Here is a 15,318-nt window from a genome sequence, read left to right on the forward strand (position 1 = left end):
AGAATTGCTGAATACCAAAAGGGACCTGGTGAATTAAATGCTCAGATTTTTAATTGTTTTGAATAAGCTTTTTAAGACCAAATAAAAATGTAGGAAAATCCTGTAATTATATAGAAATATGGTAGTTGATTTATTAGAGAATTTGATTTAGATTATCATAAAATCATATCAAAACTACCCTTAGCTACAATATTCTCTCTTTAAAGCATTTACCTTTTATTTAGCATTTACCTTTGTCTTGGACCTGTGTTTTTTTGTTTTTAAATCATTGTAGAAATTATTTTTCCTTAAGGCTTAGTAGACAAATTGCCCCCCCTTGTTTTTCCCTCAGTGGCTTCTAAAATGTGGCCGTTTAGAAGAAAGCAAGGTATAAAAGGTTGTCTTGAGTACATAAATTTTTAGATGCATTTGATTCTTATACAGTCAGCCCTCCATATCCATGGGTTCCACATCTGCACATTCAACTAACTGCCTGTCGAAAGGCCTACGGTGGTTCTGTCCGGACTGAATATGTACAGACCTTTTTTTCTTGTCTTTACTCACTGAACCATACAGTAAAACAACGATTTACATTGTATTAGGTGTTATAAGTAATGTAGAGATTATTTAAAGTATACAGGAGGATGTGCGTTGGTTACATGCAAATACCATGCCATTTTATGTTAGGGACTTGAGCATCCTTGGACTTGGGTGTCTGCGGGGGAGGGAGGATCCTAGAACCAGTCCCCCATGGATACTGAGGGACAACTGTATCCATATACTCTTTTAATTCATTTTAAGTTTTTACATATAGGCGTACGTTTCACTACACGAAACGTTCCATAGCGCAGCTGCATTGGTCTCCGAGATGCTGCTATTCCTTAGGGCAAAGATTGAAAGACAGTCCATACTATTCTGTCGTCGCACCTCTGCGATGAGAACTGGGTTCATTCACGTGAGTCAGCGAAAGCATGAAGCAGCATATTCTAGTTAGGACCAACAGATAGAATACCAGGGGTTAGTTTTTAATGGATAGATCACTCTTGGGCTTTAAGACTATTATTTATATGGAATTTTTAGTTATTTAAAACTACCACAAAAAATGAATTCAAACATTATCTTGGGTTACCAAATATCTTACTTTTCTTAAACAGTTTTTTTACTCCCTTACATTTTTTAAAACATATTTTTAGATAATCAGAAGATATTGTACAATGATGGGATTGCTGAAATAGAAGCATGGCTTCTCATTTCTGCTCACCAGCTATATTGGTATAAACAGCCAGCTGTGCCGTAGCCATCTGATCTGTACTGCTGCTGATCTTCTCTGTCGCAGACAGGATTACTGTGAAGAATATGCACTGGTTTTGTGTTTTTTTCAAAGATGGGTTTACATAATAATTTTCTTGTAATGAATTTCCTGTTCCTAGTATGTTCCAATCAAGAACTTACTTCAGATAGTACTTGTTTTCCCCCCTAAAAGCAGGAAGTTAACATTTTTCATTTACTGTTTTGCAGGGTTGGCTAGTGGATCTTCTCAACAAATTCGGCACTTTAAATGGGTTCCAGATTTTGCATGATCGTTTTATTAATGGATCAGCATTAAATGTTCAAATAATTGCAGCTCTTATTAAGTAAGTTATGTTTTAGAATGAATTTTAAGTGCATTATAGAAATTGCTACTTTATTGCTTAATAAAAATTGAGTTTCTTTTTTCGAGCATGGTTTCTTCTTTAATTGGTAACTTGGATTTTTTAAAGTAATATTAATAATCTGAGTTCAGTCCTAGTTGATTTTAAGAAATTGAGTATTACAAGAATTTTTTGTCTTTCCTATTTCAGACCATTTGGACAGTGCTATGAGTTTCTCACTCTTCATACAGTGAAAAAGTACTTTCTTCCAGTAATAGAAATGGTTCCACAGTTTTTAGAAAACTTAACTGATGAAGAACTGAAAAAAGAAGCAAAGAATGAAGCCAAGAATGATGCCCTTTCAATGATTATTAAATCTTTGAAGAATTTGGCTTCAAGGGTTCCAGGACAAGAGGAAACTGTAAAAAATTTAGAAATATTTAGGTTAAAAATGATACTTAGGTAAGATATTTACCTCTTGAAATAATTATGTGAACATTTAGAATCATACTTAACTCTGAATTTCTCTTCTAGATTATTGCAAATTTCTTCTTTCAATGGGAAGATGAACGCCCTGAATGAGGTTAACAAGGTGATATCTAGTGTCTCGTACTACACTCATCGGCATGGTAACCCTGAGGAGGAGGAGTGGCTCACGGCTGAACGAATGGCAGTAAGTCCGTGGATTCTTCTTTCATGAATAAGAATCTACCTAAGGCAAAATTTAGAATAGCTTTACATAAGTTAGCAATATTAACATTTTAAAGAAAACCATGAAATTGGGAGGTGTTTGGATTGATTTACAACTCTGTTAATCCTAAGAATTTTTTTAAGATTTTATTTTTCCTTTTTCTCCCAAATCCCCTCAGTACATAGTTGTATATTTTACTTGTGAATCCTTCTAGTTGTGGCATGAAGGACGCTGCCTCAGCGTGGCCTGATGAGTGGTGCCATGTCCATGCCCAGCATCCAAACCGGCGAAACCCTGGGCCGCTTCAGCGGAGCATGCGAACTTAACCACTGGGCCACGGGGCTGGCCCCCTAAGAATTTTTTGTAGTAACATAGTTTATTATTTGGTGGTGATACTGGTAGTAGCATAGCACATCTGAATGTTGGTGTTTGAAGGAATTATTAGCTTGCTGTGGGGAGTTGGTTGAAATGGAGTAGATAAAGGTGATCTTGGGAATAGATTGGGTAGTATCTAGTACCTAATAAATGAAGTGGCCTATTTTTCATTTGACCAATTCCACTTAAAAGATTTTAAATTAGGATATATAATTACTGGAATAAGATCTGCATGGATTAATGTTTTATCATTTTAAGAACTGCACTTAAAGTTGCATCATTTTGACATTGAAAATTTAGGAAACTTTATTTACCATAGACATTTGTATATGTTGTAGTTTTAAAATGAATAAGTATGCCCCTTAAAAAATATTGGTTGAGTAACTTTAGTGCCTGCTGTCTGACAGTACTGGGGAGACATCTGTAAAAGAACTGTCCTTGCCCTGAAGGCGGCCTCGGTTTCATAGGGGAGACAGTGCTTAGAATGTCATCAGAAGTATGTGGAGGATGCCTAGACACTGGCCTCGTATTAGGGGTCAGGTGGTAGACATTTGGTTTTGTGTATGTGATTCGCCTGTCCACCTTGTGGGAAGTCAAGCACAGAGCTACTCATAGTGTGTTCCAAGGGCTGGTTCTGGTCCTTGAGCTGTTGCCAGTCCTACATGAGTACAGGAAATAGCATTAAGTGTTTAGAAACTTTCAGAGCAATTTTATATTGTCACGTTTTTAGTGTATTTTACAAAAATGTCTGCCTGCAACAGATTAGAAATAAAAAGGTACCTTTAACAATTGAAAAGTATACTTTTCTAGCACATTTTGGTGCTAAATACTTTTTATTCTCATTCGCTTGAATACTGTATAATCATACAGTGGGGACTATTACCTTTTTGTATCATAAGTTATAGTGTAATATCTATTGGTATAGATATTAAATAAATGCCAAACAACATTGCATAGTATTATAGAAACACAGACGTGGGAAGCATACAGCCTTGATTCAGATTCCAGTTCCAATTCCAATACTTCCAAGCCTGTTTACCGTTCTGTAGCAGGATAATACATCCCTCGTTAGGATTGTTTGGAAGATTCAGGAGCTAATGGATAAGCAATACTAGTGTAATTGGTTAATAAGTAAAAGCAAAAAATAGCCTTTTCACCCAAATCAAAACTCGTATAAGGAATCCAAAGACTCTAAAATAGGTCATGTTCCCACCCTGTTTAAACCGTGGTGATTGCTGTGCTTAGGTAATATTTTTCTGAGTAAATGCTGGAGTAGAATCTTTAATGCTTTCACCGTTTGTAATTCCTGGAAGCATTTCTGTATGTGCAAAATTAAATTGTTTTTAATGAAGCTATTTCCATGAAGTTACTGTGATCTTTTCCTAATTTTGTATTAAAACACCTAAGCATATTACATGAGTGTATTGTATTTTGTGAGTGCTTTTCAGTTCCTACTAATGTTGTTGAAAAGTGTGAACAATACTTTATTTTTCTAAAAGCTGTGTTGTAGTTTCTGCTTTGAAAACAATTTTTGACTTCTATTTAGGAATGGATCCAGCAGAACAATATCTTATCCATAGTCTTGCGAGATAGTCTTCATCAACCGCAATATGTAGAAAAGCTGGAGAAGATTCTTCGTTTTGTCATCAAAGAAAAGGCTCTGACCTTACAAGATCTTGATAATATCTGGGCGGCACAGGTAAGCAATTTAAGTTGGTGGTATTTGGTTTGTAAAAGAAAGATACTAAAAGCCAAAGAAATATAGTAGTCGTGAAATGGGATGAAGGCTTATATTGTTTGAGTTTTTGTATGTTTAGGTGCTTGTTTTCAGAAATCCTGCCAAGAATCTTTTTGAAATAGCCACTAATATTTTAAAAATGAAAATATTTCATCATCTACTCTATGTTTTTGGTAAAAGTTGGCAGTTTGTAGATGGTTTTAAATCAGAGGTAAACAGTAAAATAGTTAGGAATGTCTATTGAAAGAGCATAAGACATCTGTAATTGATTTCTTCATAAACTTAATACGAAGACAACTCCAATGCCTGCAGAGTCACTAACCCACTAGATCCCTTGCCGAGACTGTGGGATGTAAAGGATGCATAGCTTGTCAGAAGGCCAGTCACCTTTTTGGTTTCACAGCTAGAAACTTTATAATTCCTTTGATTATCTTAATGACAAGTTTCTGCTCATGGATCACTCGGGAAGTATGGAGTTCTAGGTTACAAAGCTTTGTTTTTTGAGTATATAGCCACCAAGAAAACATTCAGTTTTGCCTTTGAGTGTTTAAAATTCCAGTTTTGAAACAATACCATTGGTGTGCTTTATTTTTCTCCTCTTGCAGTGTTAAAATTGGCACACTAAATTCAATAAACTAATAAAGTTCACATCACTTCCCAAGGTATACATTAACCATGTATATCAAGAAATTGAATTGTCAGGTTTTAGGTGGCAGTTCTGAAGCATGTAAAATGTTAGTTTTCTTATGTTACACCGTAAGATGAAGGAGATGGGAATGCTTCATTAATTTAATAGTTGTCAGCAGGCAGTAGACACTACTTATCTGCTGTTCAGATTCTAGTATCCTATGATGTTCTTTGTCTTTTCAATAGGCAGGGAAACATGAAGCCATTGTGAAGAATGTACATGATCTACTGGCAAAGCTGGCATGGGATTTTTCTCCTGAACAACTTGATCATCTTTTTGATTGCTTTAAGGTAATAGTTAACAAAGTAAAGTATTACCATTTCATTTTTAATAGAATTAATTCATTAGATCTGTGAGTAGCTCTTAGCCAAGAAATATTTAAATAGAAATCATTAAATAGTCTCTAGTGTGAAGGAATTGGCCATTGTTTTCTTTTCCAATGAGAACTTGATGTTCATTTTTGTAATAGTAGCCCTCATAAACAAGGATTTTCTTTTAACTCAGGTTGTCAATTTGGACTTATTTCCTGTAGCAGTTTGTATTTTTATTATAGGTTCAGGTGAAGTGTAGGACTGTGGGGAAGAATGATTAGTTACAATGGAAACTGAGGAGGAGACAGCAAGGGATGAGCAGGGCCTCGGTATTCTGGGGTGATATGCATAGGCAGATTGGAAATGTAATTCATAAGGTAGCCCGAGAGCCCCTGCAGTCACACCTGCATTGGTGCCGTCATGTCGTGTAGTAGTCTCTCTCCACTTGCTGGTATTGGGTTTGTAAAAGCCAAATGATTGGTGAATTTGTGGATTAAGAAAATAGGACCTTATAAGGTGTTCCATTAACAATTTGCATTAGATCACAGAGGTATGTTGTGTAGAAATAACATTTCTACTGCCTGCTGGTAGGAACACAAGTTGCTACAACCTCTTTGGAAAATAGTTTGGTATTTCTGGAGAAGCGTAAGATTCTCATGACTCATCAGTTTGACTTCTGAATATATACTCTAGGGAAACTTCTGCAACTGCTGCACACGTGCAACAGGATACATGTTCAGCATTTGTAGTGGAATTATTTAATAACAAAAAATCGCTATGTAGAGTGGATCAATAAATTGTGGAATGTTCATATAATGAAACAATTCACGATAATGAGAAGGCAAATTCTAGCAACTCAACCACATACATGGTTGAAGAAAGGAATGAAGTCACACAAGTATTCATATGCCTTGATTGCATTAACATAAACTGCAGGAATAGACCCAGCTGGCTTCTGGAGTGCTGCTTATCATGTGTTATTTTTGACCTGGGTAGTAGTTACACAGGTGTTTACATTACACACTATAATGTATATATTTATACCTTCCTTGATATGTATTTCACCATAGGAGAAAAAAAATAATACCAATTATTGGTTTCCACCGCAGATTAATTAAATCCACATTGCTAGATATGGGGCCTAGGAGTCTGTATTTTTAAGACAGATTCTCAGATGAATCTTAAGCACATTAACGTTGTAAATCACTGCCTTATGGAGAAATTCAGTTTCAAGTACCTCAAAGGCACCTGAGGAGAGAATAGAATCAGTTATCATGGGTGCGCTAAAGTTAATTGCCATTCACTTTTAATCTTGAGATGACTTCTGAAATGGTGGTGCGTGACCAATGATTGCCATGATGGGAGAAAGAAAGAAGAGGTGGACTGTCATTACATTCGCTGAACACGCCTCTTTTAAGGATGGTCTAAATGCAGTCATAGTCTAAATATAAAAATCTCTTATCTATTTTTCCCCCCTTTGGCTTAACAGATGTTTATTGAGCACTTGTTTGGTAACAAGCACTATTTTTTGAAGTGTTGGTAAATCAAGCAATTCTTATGGAATGCGCCTTAACTTCTTTCTACTAAAGCCAAGTCAAAGGAAACATGAAGTCCAGGTCACTTTGCAGTTCTTTATAGACTGCAACCAGATGATTTCAAACTTGTTGATTGGACTTTGCTGACGTATGTGCCTCGTCTAGTTTTTAAATGTTTGAATTCTAAGTAAGTCTTGGTTCTTCAGAGCGGTCCCACCAGTTTGCGGTCCCACCAAGAGTTTCACATCCTTGTCAACACTTGTTTTTGTCAGAACTCTGGATTTTTGACAGTCTGCTTGGTGTGAAATGTTACGTCATTGAGGTATTGGTTTTTATATCCTTGATCATTATGAGGTTGAATATCTTTTCATATGTTTGTATTCTTTTTTGTGTGTGTGAAAAGCCTTATTCAAGTCTTTTGCCTAATTTTTCGCTATCGGATTGTTTGTATTTTTCTTGTTGATTCGTAGGAATTCTTGACATATTCTGAATGCTAGTTCTTATCAGTTCAGGTGTTGCAAATAATTTCTCCCACTTTGTGGTTGTCTTTTATATTCTCCTTATGGTAGTTTTTTGTTTTCTCTTTTGTTTTTTCACTGAGAATGATTTGCCGTGAGCTAACATCTATTGCCAGTCTTCCTCTTTTTTTGCTTGAAGAAGATTCACGCTGAGCTAACATCTGTGCCAGTCTACCTCTGTTTTGTATGTGGGTTGCCACTGCAGTATGACCACTGATGCGTGGTCTAGGTCGTTGCCCACTGAAGCGGAGCGTGCCAAGCTTAACCAGTAGGCCGTAGGGCCTGCCCCATCCTTACAGTGGTTTTTGATGAACAGATGTTCTTAATTGATTTCTCCTTTTTATATGTAATTATTTTACTATATATCCCTTAGAGATGAGTACACAAAAAATTCACAATAGCATTGTCATACCTAAAAAGCGAATAATTCCATAATATCATCAGATAGTGTTAAAACTTCCAGTTGTCTCAGATCATACTTTATTTTTGATGTTTGTTTCCATCAGGATCCATACTTTGTAACTGGTTGCATATGTGTTTCAAGTCTCTTCGAATCTGTAGTTTCCCCCTTTATCTTTTTCTTTCCTTGCAATTTATTTGTTGACGAAAGTGGATTGATTGTTGCCTTTTTGTATGTCAAAAGTAGAATATAATTCCCCCTCCTTGTGCTAGAATACATTATAGGTTTCGATGTGCTCTTCCTTCAGGAGGCATGCAATGCTGGGTTAGCTCTCTTTTTAAGATCTTCTTAATTTTAATCTTTCAGTCTTATACACTTAGTAGTTTTCATATTCCTTTCCTAATTTTGAGCGGCTAGGAGGAATTGAAAGGATGCATTCAAGTCATTTTCCAAGACATCCTGTATTTATTTCAAACGTCTGTGTAATAATTCCATTGTAAGGATTTTCTGTAATTAATCATCCTTCTACTGTTTGCCACTAGTTTGATTTCAGTTTATTTTCTAAGAAACACTGATTAGCCACTTTAAACATATAGTTTTCCTTATTGCATGCTGACCTCTACCCACTAGATGCCACTAGCAAATACCTCTCCCCCCTAATTGTATAAACTGGGCTTTTTGAAAAATAGCATTTTAGAGAGGGTTTTTTCCATTTTAGAGTTTAAAATGAGTATTTCATCTTCCAAATTTAAATAGCATTGTATCATTTCTATCTCAGTTAGAAATTATTTTTCTTGGTTAATAGCAAACCTTGCCACAGACTTTTGTTTTCAAATGCGTAATATGCGTTGCTCTATAAGCAGCTTTTTTCATTTATTATGAAAATTGTTCTCTATCTAATCGTCTGTATCATCTCTTAAGATAACTTAAAAGTCACAAATAGACTGAATCTAAGGCAGTGGTTTTCAACACGGGTTGATCTGTGGCCACCGTGCCCCCCTCCCGATATTTGGCAATATCTGGAGACATTTTTGGTTGTCACAGCTAGATGGAGGAGTTGCTACTGGCTTCCATTAGGTAGAGGCCAGAGATGCTGCTAAACTTCCTACAATGCATGGGACAGACCCCCACGACAAAGAATTTTCCTGCCCAAATGTCAGTAGTACCAAGGTTGAGAAAGCCTGATCCTGAGGTATTTAACTATAAATGGAGATTCCTGTTTCCTGCAGTTTGCCTTATCTCTCAGGTATCACTTAAATAATCGTGTGCTCAGCTATGTTGTTTTTCCAATCCAGTGACACTTATTTTAAGCAGTGAGAAATAAATATGTTTTCATGTCATTTAAAAATTTTTTCTAGGCCAGTTGGACAAATGCAAGTAAAAAGCAACGTGAAAAACTACTTGAGCTGATACGCCGTCTTGCAGAAGATGACAAAGATGGTGTGATGGCACACAAAGTGTTGAACCTCCTCTGGAACCTGGCCCACAGTGATGATGTGCCTGTAGACATCATGGACCTGGCTCTCAGTGCCCACATAAAAATACTAGATTATAGTTGTTCCCAGGTAAGTGTGTGCTGCTTTGTTTGCTTTTTTTTTTTTTTTTTAAAGATTGGCACCTGAGCTAACAGCTGTTGCCAATCTTTTTGTTGTTGTTGTTGTTTATTTGTTTCTTTTGCTTTTTATCCCAAATCTCCCCAGTACATAGTTGTATGTTTTAGTTGTGGGTCCTTCTAGTTGTGGCATGTGGGATGCCGCCTCAACATGGCCTGATGAGCGGGGCCATGTCCGCACCCAGGATCCGAACTGGCGAAACCCTGGGCCATCGAAGTGGTGCTTGCAAACTTAACCAGTCGGCCACAGGGCCAGCCCCTGCTTTGTTCACTTTTTGTGACCCTTCACAATTAGGATAGCTTAGATACAGAATAGTTCCAGGTTTTTCTGACATTGTCGTTTTTGAAGTGACTTGAAAATTATTTTCTTCATGTAAGTCTGCCTTCCTCTTCCTAGGTCTCTATGTCAAAGTTTTGTGTATCATCTGAAAAGCATTTTAGTCTCCTTGGGAGCAAGACAATATAAACAAAACAGGTTATGTAGTGGTAGTACTGTCAAATGTTTGCTGCTGAAATACCAGTTTCAAATAGATCCTAAGATACTAAAGCTGGGGCCGGCCCGTGGCCTAGTGGTTAAGTTCGCACACTCCACTTCGGCGGCCCAGGGATTTGCTGGTTCAGATCCTGGGTGCAGACACGGCGCTGCTCGTCAAGCCGTGTTGTGGCAGCATCCTGGGTGCCACAACTAGAAGGACCTACAACTACAATATACAACTATGTACCAGTGGGCTTTGGGAGAAAAAGGAAAAATGAAATCTTTAAAAAAAAAAAAGCTGTTTAAGGACTTTAAAGGTAAGAGAAGTTAGGTTTTCTTTGCTCTTAGGGAAGTTAAGAAAAATTAGTAGAATTTCCTAAACAATAAAACATTATTGCCTTTCCTGTGAGCAAATCACACAGCAGCTCCCCTGCATTCTGATTTGTCAAGTGTGTATCTTTTAACTCATGGTAAAATGAACGTTGCTGAATAACTGATTTCCCACTTGTTAAGCCTGTTTGCTATACTGGTGAGCTGCAATTTAGGTAAGGTTAAAGAAAAGAAGCTCACGTAGGTGTATGTGATTCAGATGCTACTCCCTTTTTGCCTATACTTGCTTGTGACAGTTCATTAACTATTTGGTATATCAAATAGTAATAAGAACTTTGTGTTTAAATTATTTCATTGAACAGAGATACATATGCACAAATAATTCAAACTTAAAATTGTTGGGTACACAAACCTGCATTTCTGATTACTATTGACTTAGGGGAAGGAGTAAAGTAAATGAGGAGAGAAGTAAAATATCGTATGTGAGATAATTTTGAGTTTAGAACATTATTTTTTAACTGCTTATACTGTTTCTATTCCTTTCTCTCCCTCTGTGTATGTGGATATGTCCTTATTTTGATTTTTGCTGAATTTTTTAAACTTATTTGCCATACCATTATTTTCTTGGTAGAATACAAATTTTCAATGTTCCTCACTGTGCTAAAAAACCTATATAGAGTAACAATTAGGGTTGTATGTTATTGCTCAATTTTATTATGTGATAGAGTCTCTTAAAATATTGGATAAAAGCTAAACGCCCACCTTCTGTGTGCCTAATATTTAGGATCTATACCTTTGTGTGGATATATCTGAGTCCAGGTCATGTTGAGCTTTTATTACAGTATTTTACGCTTTTGGAGTTTTGGTAGTAAATGTGAAATACAAAGGTACTTAAAGCAGCTTTTTCTTTTTAATTACTATTAAACTTTTTATTGCGCTTATGGCAAAATGTATGTGATGCGAACCTTACAAGAAAAGCTCTATTTTGTAATTCTCAAAATAAGTTGTGAAGGCGGGATTCTCTTGAGTATTGACCTATATAAAACAGTGTAATTGTTTGTTTAAGGACCGTGACACACAGAAGATCCAGTGGATAGATCGCTTTATAGAAGAACTTCGTACTAATGACAAATGGGTTATTCCCGCGCTGAAGCAAATCAGAGAAATCTGTAGTTTGTTTGGTGAAGCACCTCAAAATTTGAGGTAAGGCTTTTAACAGAGAATTTCAATATTTTCATTGATGTATTTTATTGAAAAGAAACAACATTATCAGTTGTAAAAGCAAATTTTAAAAAAGAAAATTAGAGTGGGGTGACAGGAGGCTGAGAGAAGGGTTAATGTGGATGAAAGAAGATTCCTGTATCATATACAGCTCTGATTTTATTAACGAGGAAATAAGCCACAATTAAGTGAGAAGTATCAGAATCAAGATGATAATACTGCCTTTCAAAAGGTTCTTGGTTCACAATTATCTCTATTTCCAGCAAGTATGACGGACAGTTTCATGGCATGTGTTGTATCTGTTAATCTCATTTATCATTTCATTTTATCTTTCTTGCTTTGTTTTCTCTTTGTGCAGTGGCCATCCTTTCTATCTCGTATTATATATTTCTCATAGACCTTATTGTTTCCTTAATTGGCTCACTCTGAAATATTTAACATTTTAGTAACTTCAAAACATCATACTACAGAAGCTTTCAAAGTAAAATAAACCTGTTTCTTATTTTTTTAAAATAGTTAATTTTTAAATTTAATTTCAGAGATTAGACTGCAAGTATGTTTAAATTATGAAAGATATAAAAATACGTTTTTCTGATTTATTTTAGCTAAATTTCTGTTAAATAGCTGTCTTTGAATACATTATCTTACATGCCAAATTCTAGTTACCGGAATAATTTGTCTTTGTATTTTCTGGTTATAAGAGTTGCAACTGATAACATGCAAAGGAAGAATAAGGAAGAGAGAGAGCTAGGTATAGTGCAAAGAATATTAACAGTGGAGTTAGGATTCCTGGGCATGACTCTTGTGTGTAACCAGTCGTATCATCTTGTAAAGATTCTCTAATCTGAAGACATATATTTTTCTGTGTATAAAATTAAATGATTACCAAGATCTTTTACAGCTCTAGATTATTATGATTTATGCCTAAGGCAGAAGTAGAAAAGTTCGTGTATACTTTGGTTTTAACAGTTGAACTTTGTATCATTTTTTCCCAAAGCTGGATAAATAATATGAAATTAGAAAAGCTATAGGGATAAACAGTGGAGAAAATTCAGACGTATATCTTATTAACAGTAACATTTATTTGAGGGACGTATTTTGATTGCGTTTTGCCCGCTGTACATAGTGCCTCTTGGCCTTTCTCAAGTGAATTCATCTGTTGTAGATAGACACAGTAGCTTACATACTCTTCCTAAGGAGCAGTGGCTTCATCTCCACAAGAGTACTCATGGCTATGAAAGTTGATTGATGTCCCTGTAGGTGGCAAAACAGGTTGGCAAGGGACTAGATACCTTTCTGGTGCTATCTCTGGGCAAACTTGGCTACAAACCAAGTGTCCCAGAATGTGCCGTTAATGGATAATAAATAAAGCTTTACTGAAAGCATTTTCTTTGATTAAATTCTTCACTGCAATTAAAGCATAATCTTTGTAGTGCTAATCTTGCAAGGGGTGTTTCTATTTTATAATTCTGGGAATAATCATGTGAGTTTATACAAGTGCTGTGGTACTACTGTAGTATAGGAGGAAATAGCAGTCATTGAAGTAGACTCCCATGGTTTGAAATTGGAGAATGTTAATGCATAGTTTTCACGTGAAAAAGAATAATGGGATAAACGTCTCATTTTTCGACACATCAATTATTTTCTTTTAAATTGCTTGATATTGTCATTAGAGTAAATGGCCAAAAGTGTAATTCAGTTATAAAGGAAACCATTCTAAGTTTTTAAATTAGTAGGTAAGAATTTAGAGTTTATAAGCTCTTGTGATTACAACAGAGTTTAATTGCCTAATTATATTGTTAAGTTCTTCTCGTTTCAGTCAAACTCAGCGAAGTCCCCATGTATTTTATCGCCATGACTTAATCAATCAACTTCAGCACAATCATGCTCTAGTTACTTTGGTAGCAGAAAACCTCGCAACTTATATGGAAAGCATGAGACTGTATGCTAGAGGTATGTATTGTAAGCTGGCGTGAACTATGGAGAAGAACAGCAACTTCCTTACTAGCATCCTTTGGGGGCGTTAATTACCTTAGGAATGACAACAGAGGTATTTTTAAAGATACAAGATAATTGGGTTTATAAATTGTGTTTCTTTTAGAGTTTATGATCCACTTTACTCCCAACTCTTACACGCCCTAAATTCCAGGCCAGCATTCCAAGGCTCTTTACTAAGTGCGTGCCTTCCCCACTCTCTTTGTAAATTCATTTCTTTTTGTTCCCTGCCTGGGAACTCTGCCTGTCTATACTACAATTGGTTGTTACCTTCTTAGGTATGTACTTGCCTCATTTTCAACCTTTGTTTCCTTGCTACCACCACCTTTATCTTTTCAAGAAAACTTATTGAGGTCTATTCTTTTTTTTAAAGATTTTATTTTTCCTTTTTCTCCCAAAGACCCCCGAGTACACAATTGTGTATTTTTAGTTGTGGGTCCTTCTAGTTGTGGTATGTGGGGTGCCGCCTCAGCATGGCTTGACGAGCGGTACCATGTCTGTGCCCAGTATTCGAACCACCGAAACCCTGGTCCGCTGAAGCAGAGTGCGTGAACTTAACCACTTGGCCACAGGGCCGGCCCCTGTTCTTGAATATATTATAATCTAATAATCTGTTATAATCCTAAATCTATGTTTCATATAAGTGCTTCAGACTTTATTAATTAAAATTTCACAAGAATAGAGATGCAAGGCTTCAAGAATCCACATGTTTAATCGGTTTCCAAAATGTGAATTTGTCTAGCCATATTAGGGTAAAGTTTCCTGTGGTTTCAACATCCAGTCTTTAAGTGCCTGCCATATGTGGAAGTCTGTTTCAGTGCTCTTTTGCCCTCTGACAGTTGTGTCTGAGTTTGTGCTAGAGTACAGATGGGTTCTTAGTACATATTCCTCTGTCTTACGCCAGATTCGTAGGTCCCAAAAACTAGTTTATAGGCTTGTTTGTTCCCGAAGCTGTAGAAATTAAACTTTATGTTACCAGTGTTAAAGATAGACTTGAGCATAATGGTTACTGAACACACCACTCGCATAACATGGTATAATAGAATCTGCAGAAGCCAATAGTAGATATTAAAAATGAGGATACTTCTGATACTCATTATTTAAAGAGTAGACTCTTGGCATTATTGAATAAAACCCCAAGGTGCTTATAAATCATGAGAGTTATGCTTAACACATATAGTATGTACATTCCCATATAAAATTCAGATAAACATAATTGAAAAATTAAGCAGGTCTTCATATACCCCTAGTGATTTTGTTGACCTATTCTTCCATTTACCTCCTCTGGGCCTGCTGAGTCCTAGTAGGCAGTAGGTTGTAGAGCTAGGTAAGCAGTCTATGCATCAGGCAGCTGGTAAGCACCAGGTAATGATCTTTTATCATTTCAATCCTAAGGTTTTTCTACGCAGCATGATAGAACAATCAGGGCAGTGTAGGCATGTGACCCTGTGAATTATATTCTGTACCAAATGCAAGCAAAATCAGAGAGTGGCACAAAAGGTTTCCATGTAGTTATACCCAAGTATGCAAGCATCTGGGCTCAGTTTAACCTAACTCCAGTTTTGTGTTATGGTCTCTTCTTTCTGGTACAAAGCCCTCACAGATGGCAATGCATGCCTTCCCTCAGAATGGAACATAAATCATATGTGCTGCAGTGCTGATTTTTACTTGCTTCACTTGTACATGGTGTTTCACTTAATTTTATCATCAGAGGTTGGGGACCCTGTTATCAGGGCAATCAGGAGATGGTGCATGTGCATTTCAGCTTCACTCGAGTTTTCTGCTCTGTTGTAGTCAAATTCTACATGAATCATTGCTT

General features: G+C 36.3%; 1 protein-coding gene across 12 annotated transcripts in view; it reads left to right on the forward strand.

The window, feature by feature from the left end:
• USP9X (ubiquitin specific peptidase 9 X-linked) overlaps positions 1 to 15,318 on the forward strand; it is a 167,241-nt gene that overhangs the window by 79,429 nt on the left and 72,494 nt on the right. For 7 of the 12 annotated variants that reach the window (XM_070256588.1, XM_070256592.1, XM_070256595.1 and 4 more), the window contains 8 exons: positions 1,498 to 1,613; positions 1,821 to 2,072; positions 2,145 to 2,283; positions 4,223 to 4,375; positions 5,288 to 5,392; positions 9,225 to 9,431; positions 11,350 to 11,486; positions 13,324 to 13,457. In XM_070256588.1, the coding sequence (XP_070112689.1) occupies positions 1,498 to 1,613; positions 1,821 to 2,072; positions 2,145 to 2,283; positions 4,223 to 4,375; positions 5,288 to 5,392; positions 9,225 to 9,431; positions 11,350 to 11,486; positions 13,324 to 13,457 (1,243 nt within the window). Of the gene's footprint in view, positions 1 to 1,497; positions 1,614 to 1,820; positions 2,073 to 2,144; positions 2,284 to 4,222; positions 4,376 to 5,287; positions 5,393 to 9,224; positions 9,432 to 11,349; positions 11,487 to 13,308; positions 13,458 to 15,318 lie in introns of all 12 variants that reach the window. The other 5 variants (XM_070256585.1, XM_070256591.1, XM_070256590.1 and 2 more) reach the window with 1 other exon arrangement.

Source organism: Equus caballus, chromosome X (assembly GCF_041296265.1).
Source record: "Equus caballus isolate H_3958 breed thoroughbred chromosome X, TB-T2T, whole genome shotgun sequence".
NCBI classification, from domain to species: Eukaryota; Metazoa; Chordata; class Mammalia; order Perissodactyla; family Equidae; genus Equus; species Equus caballus.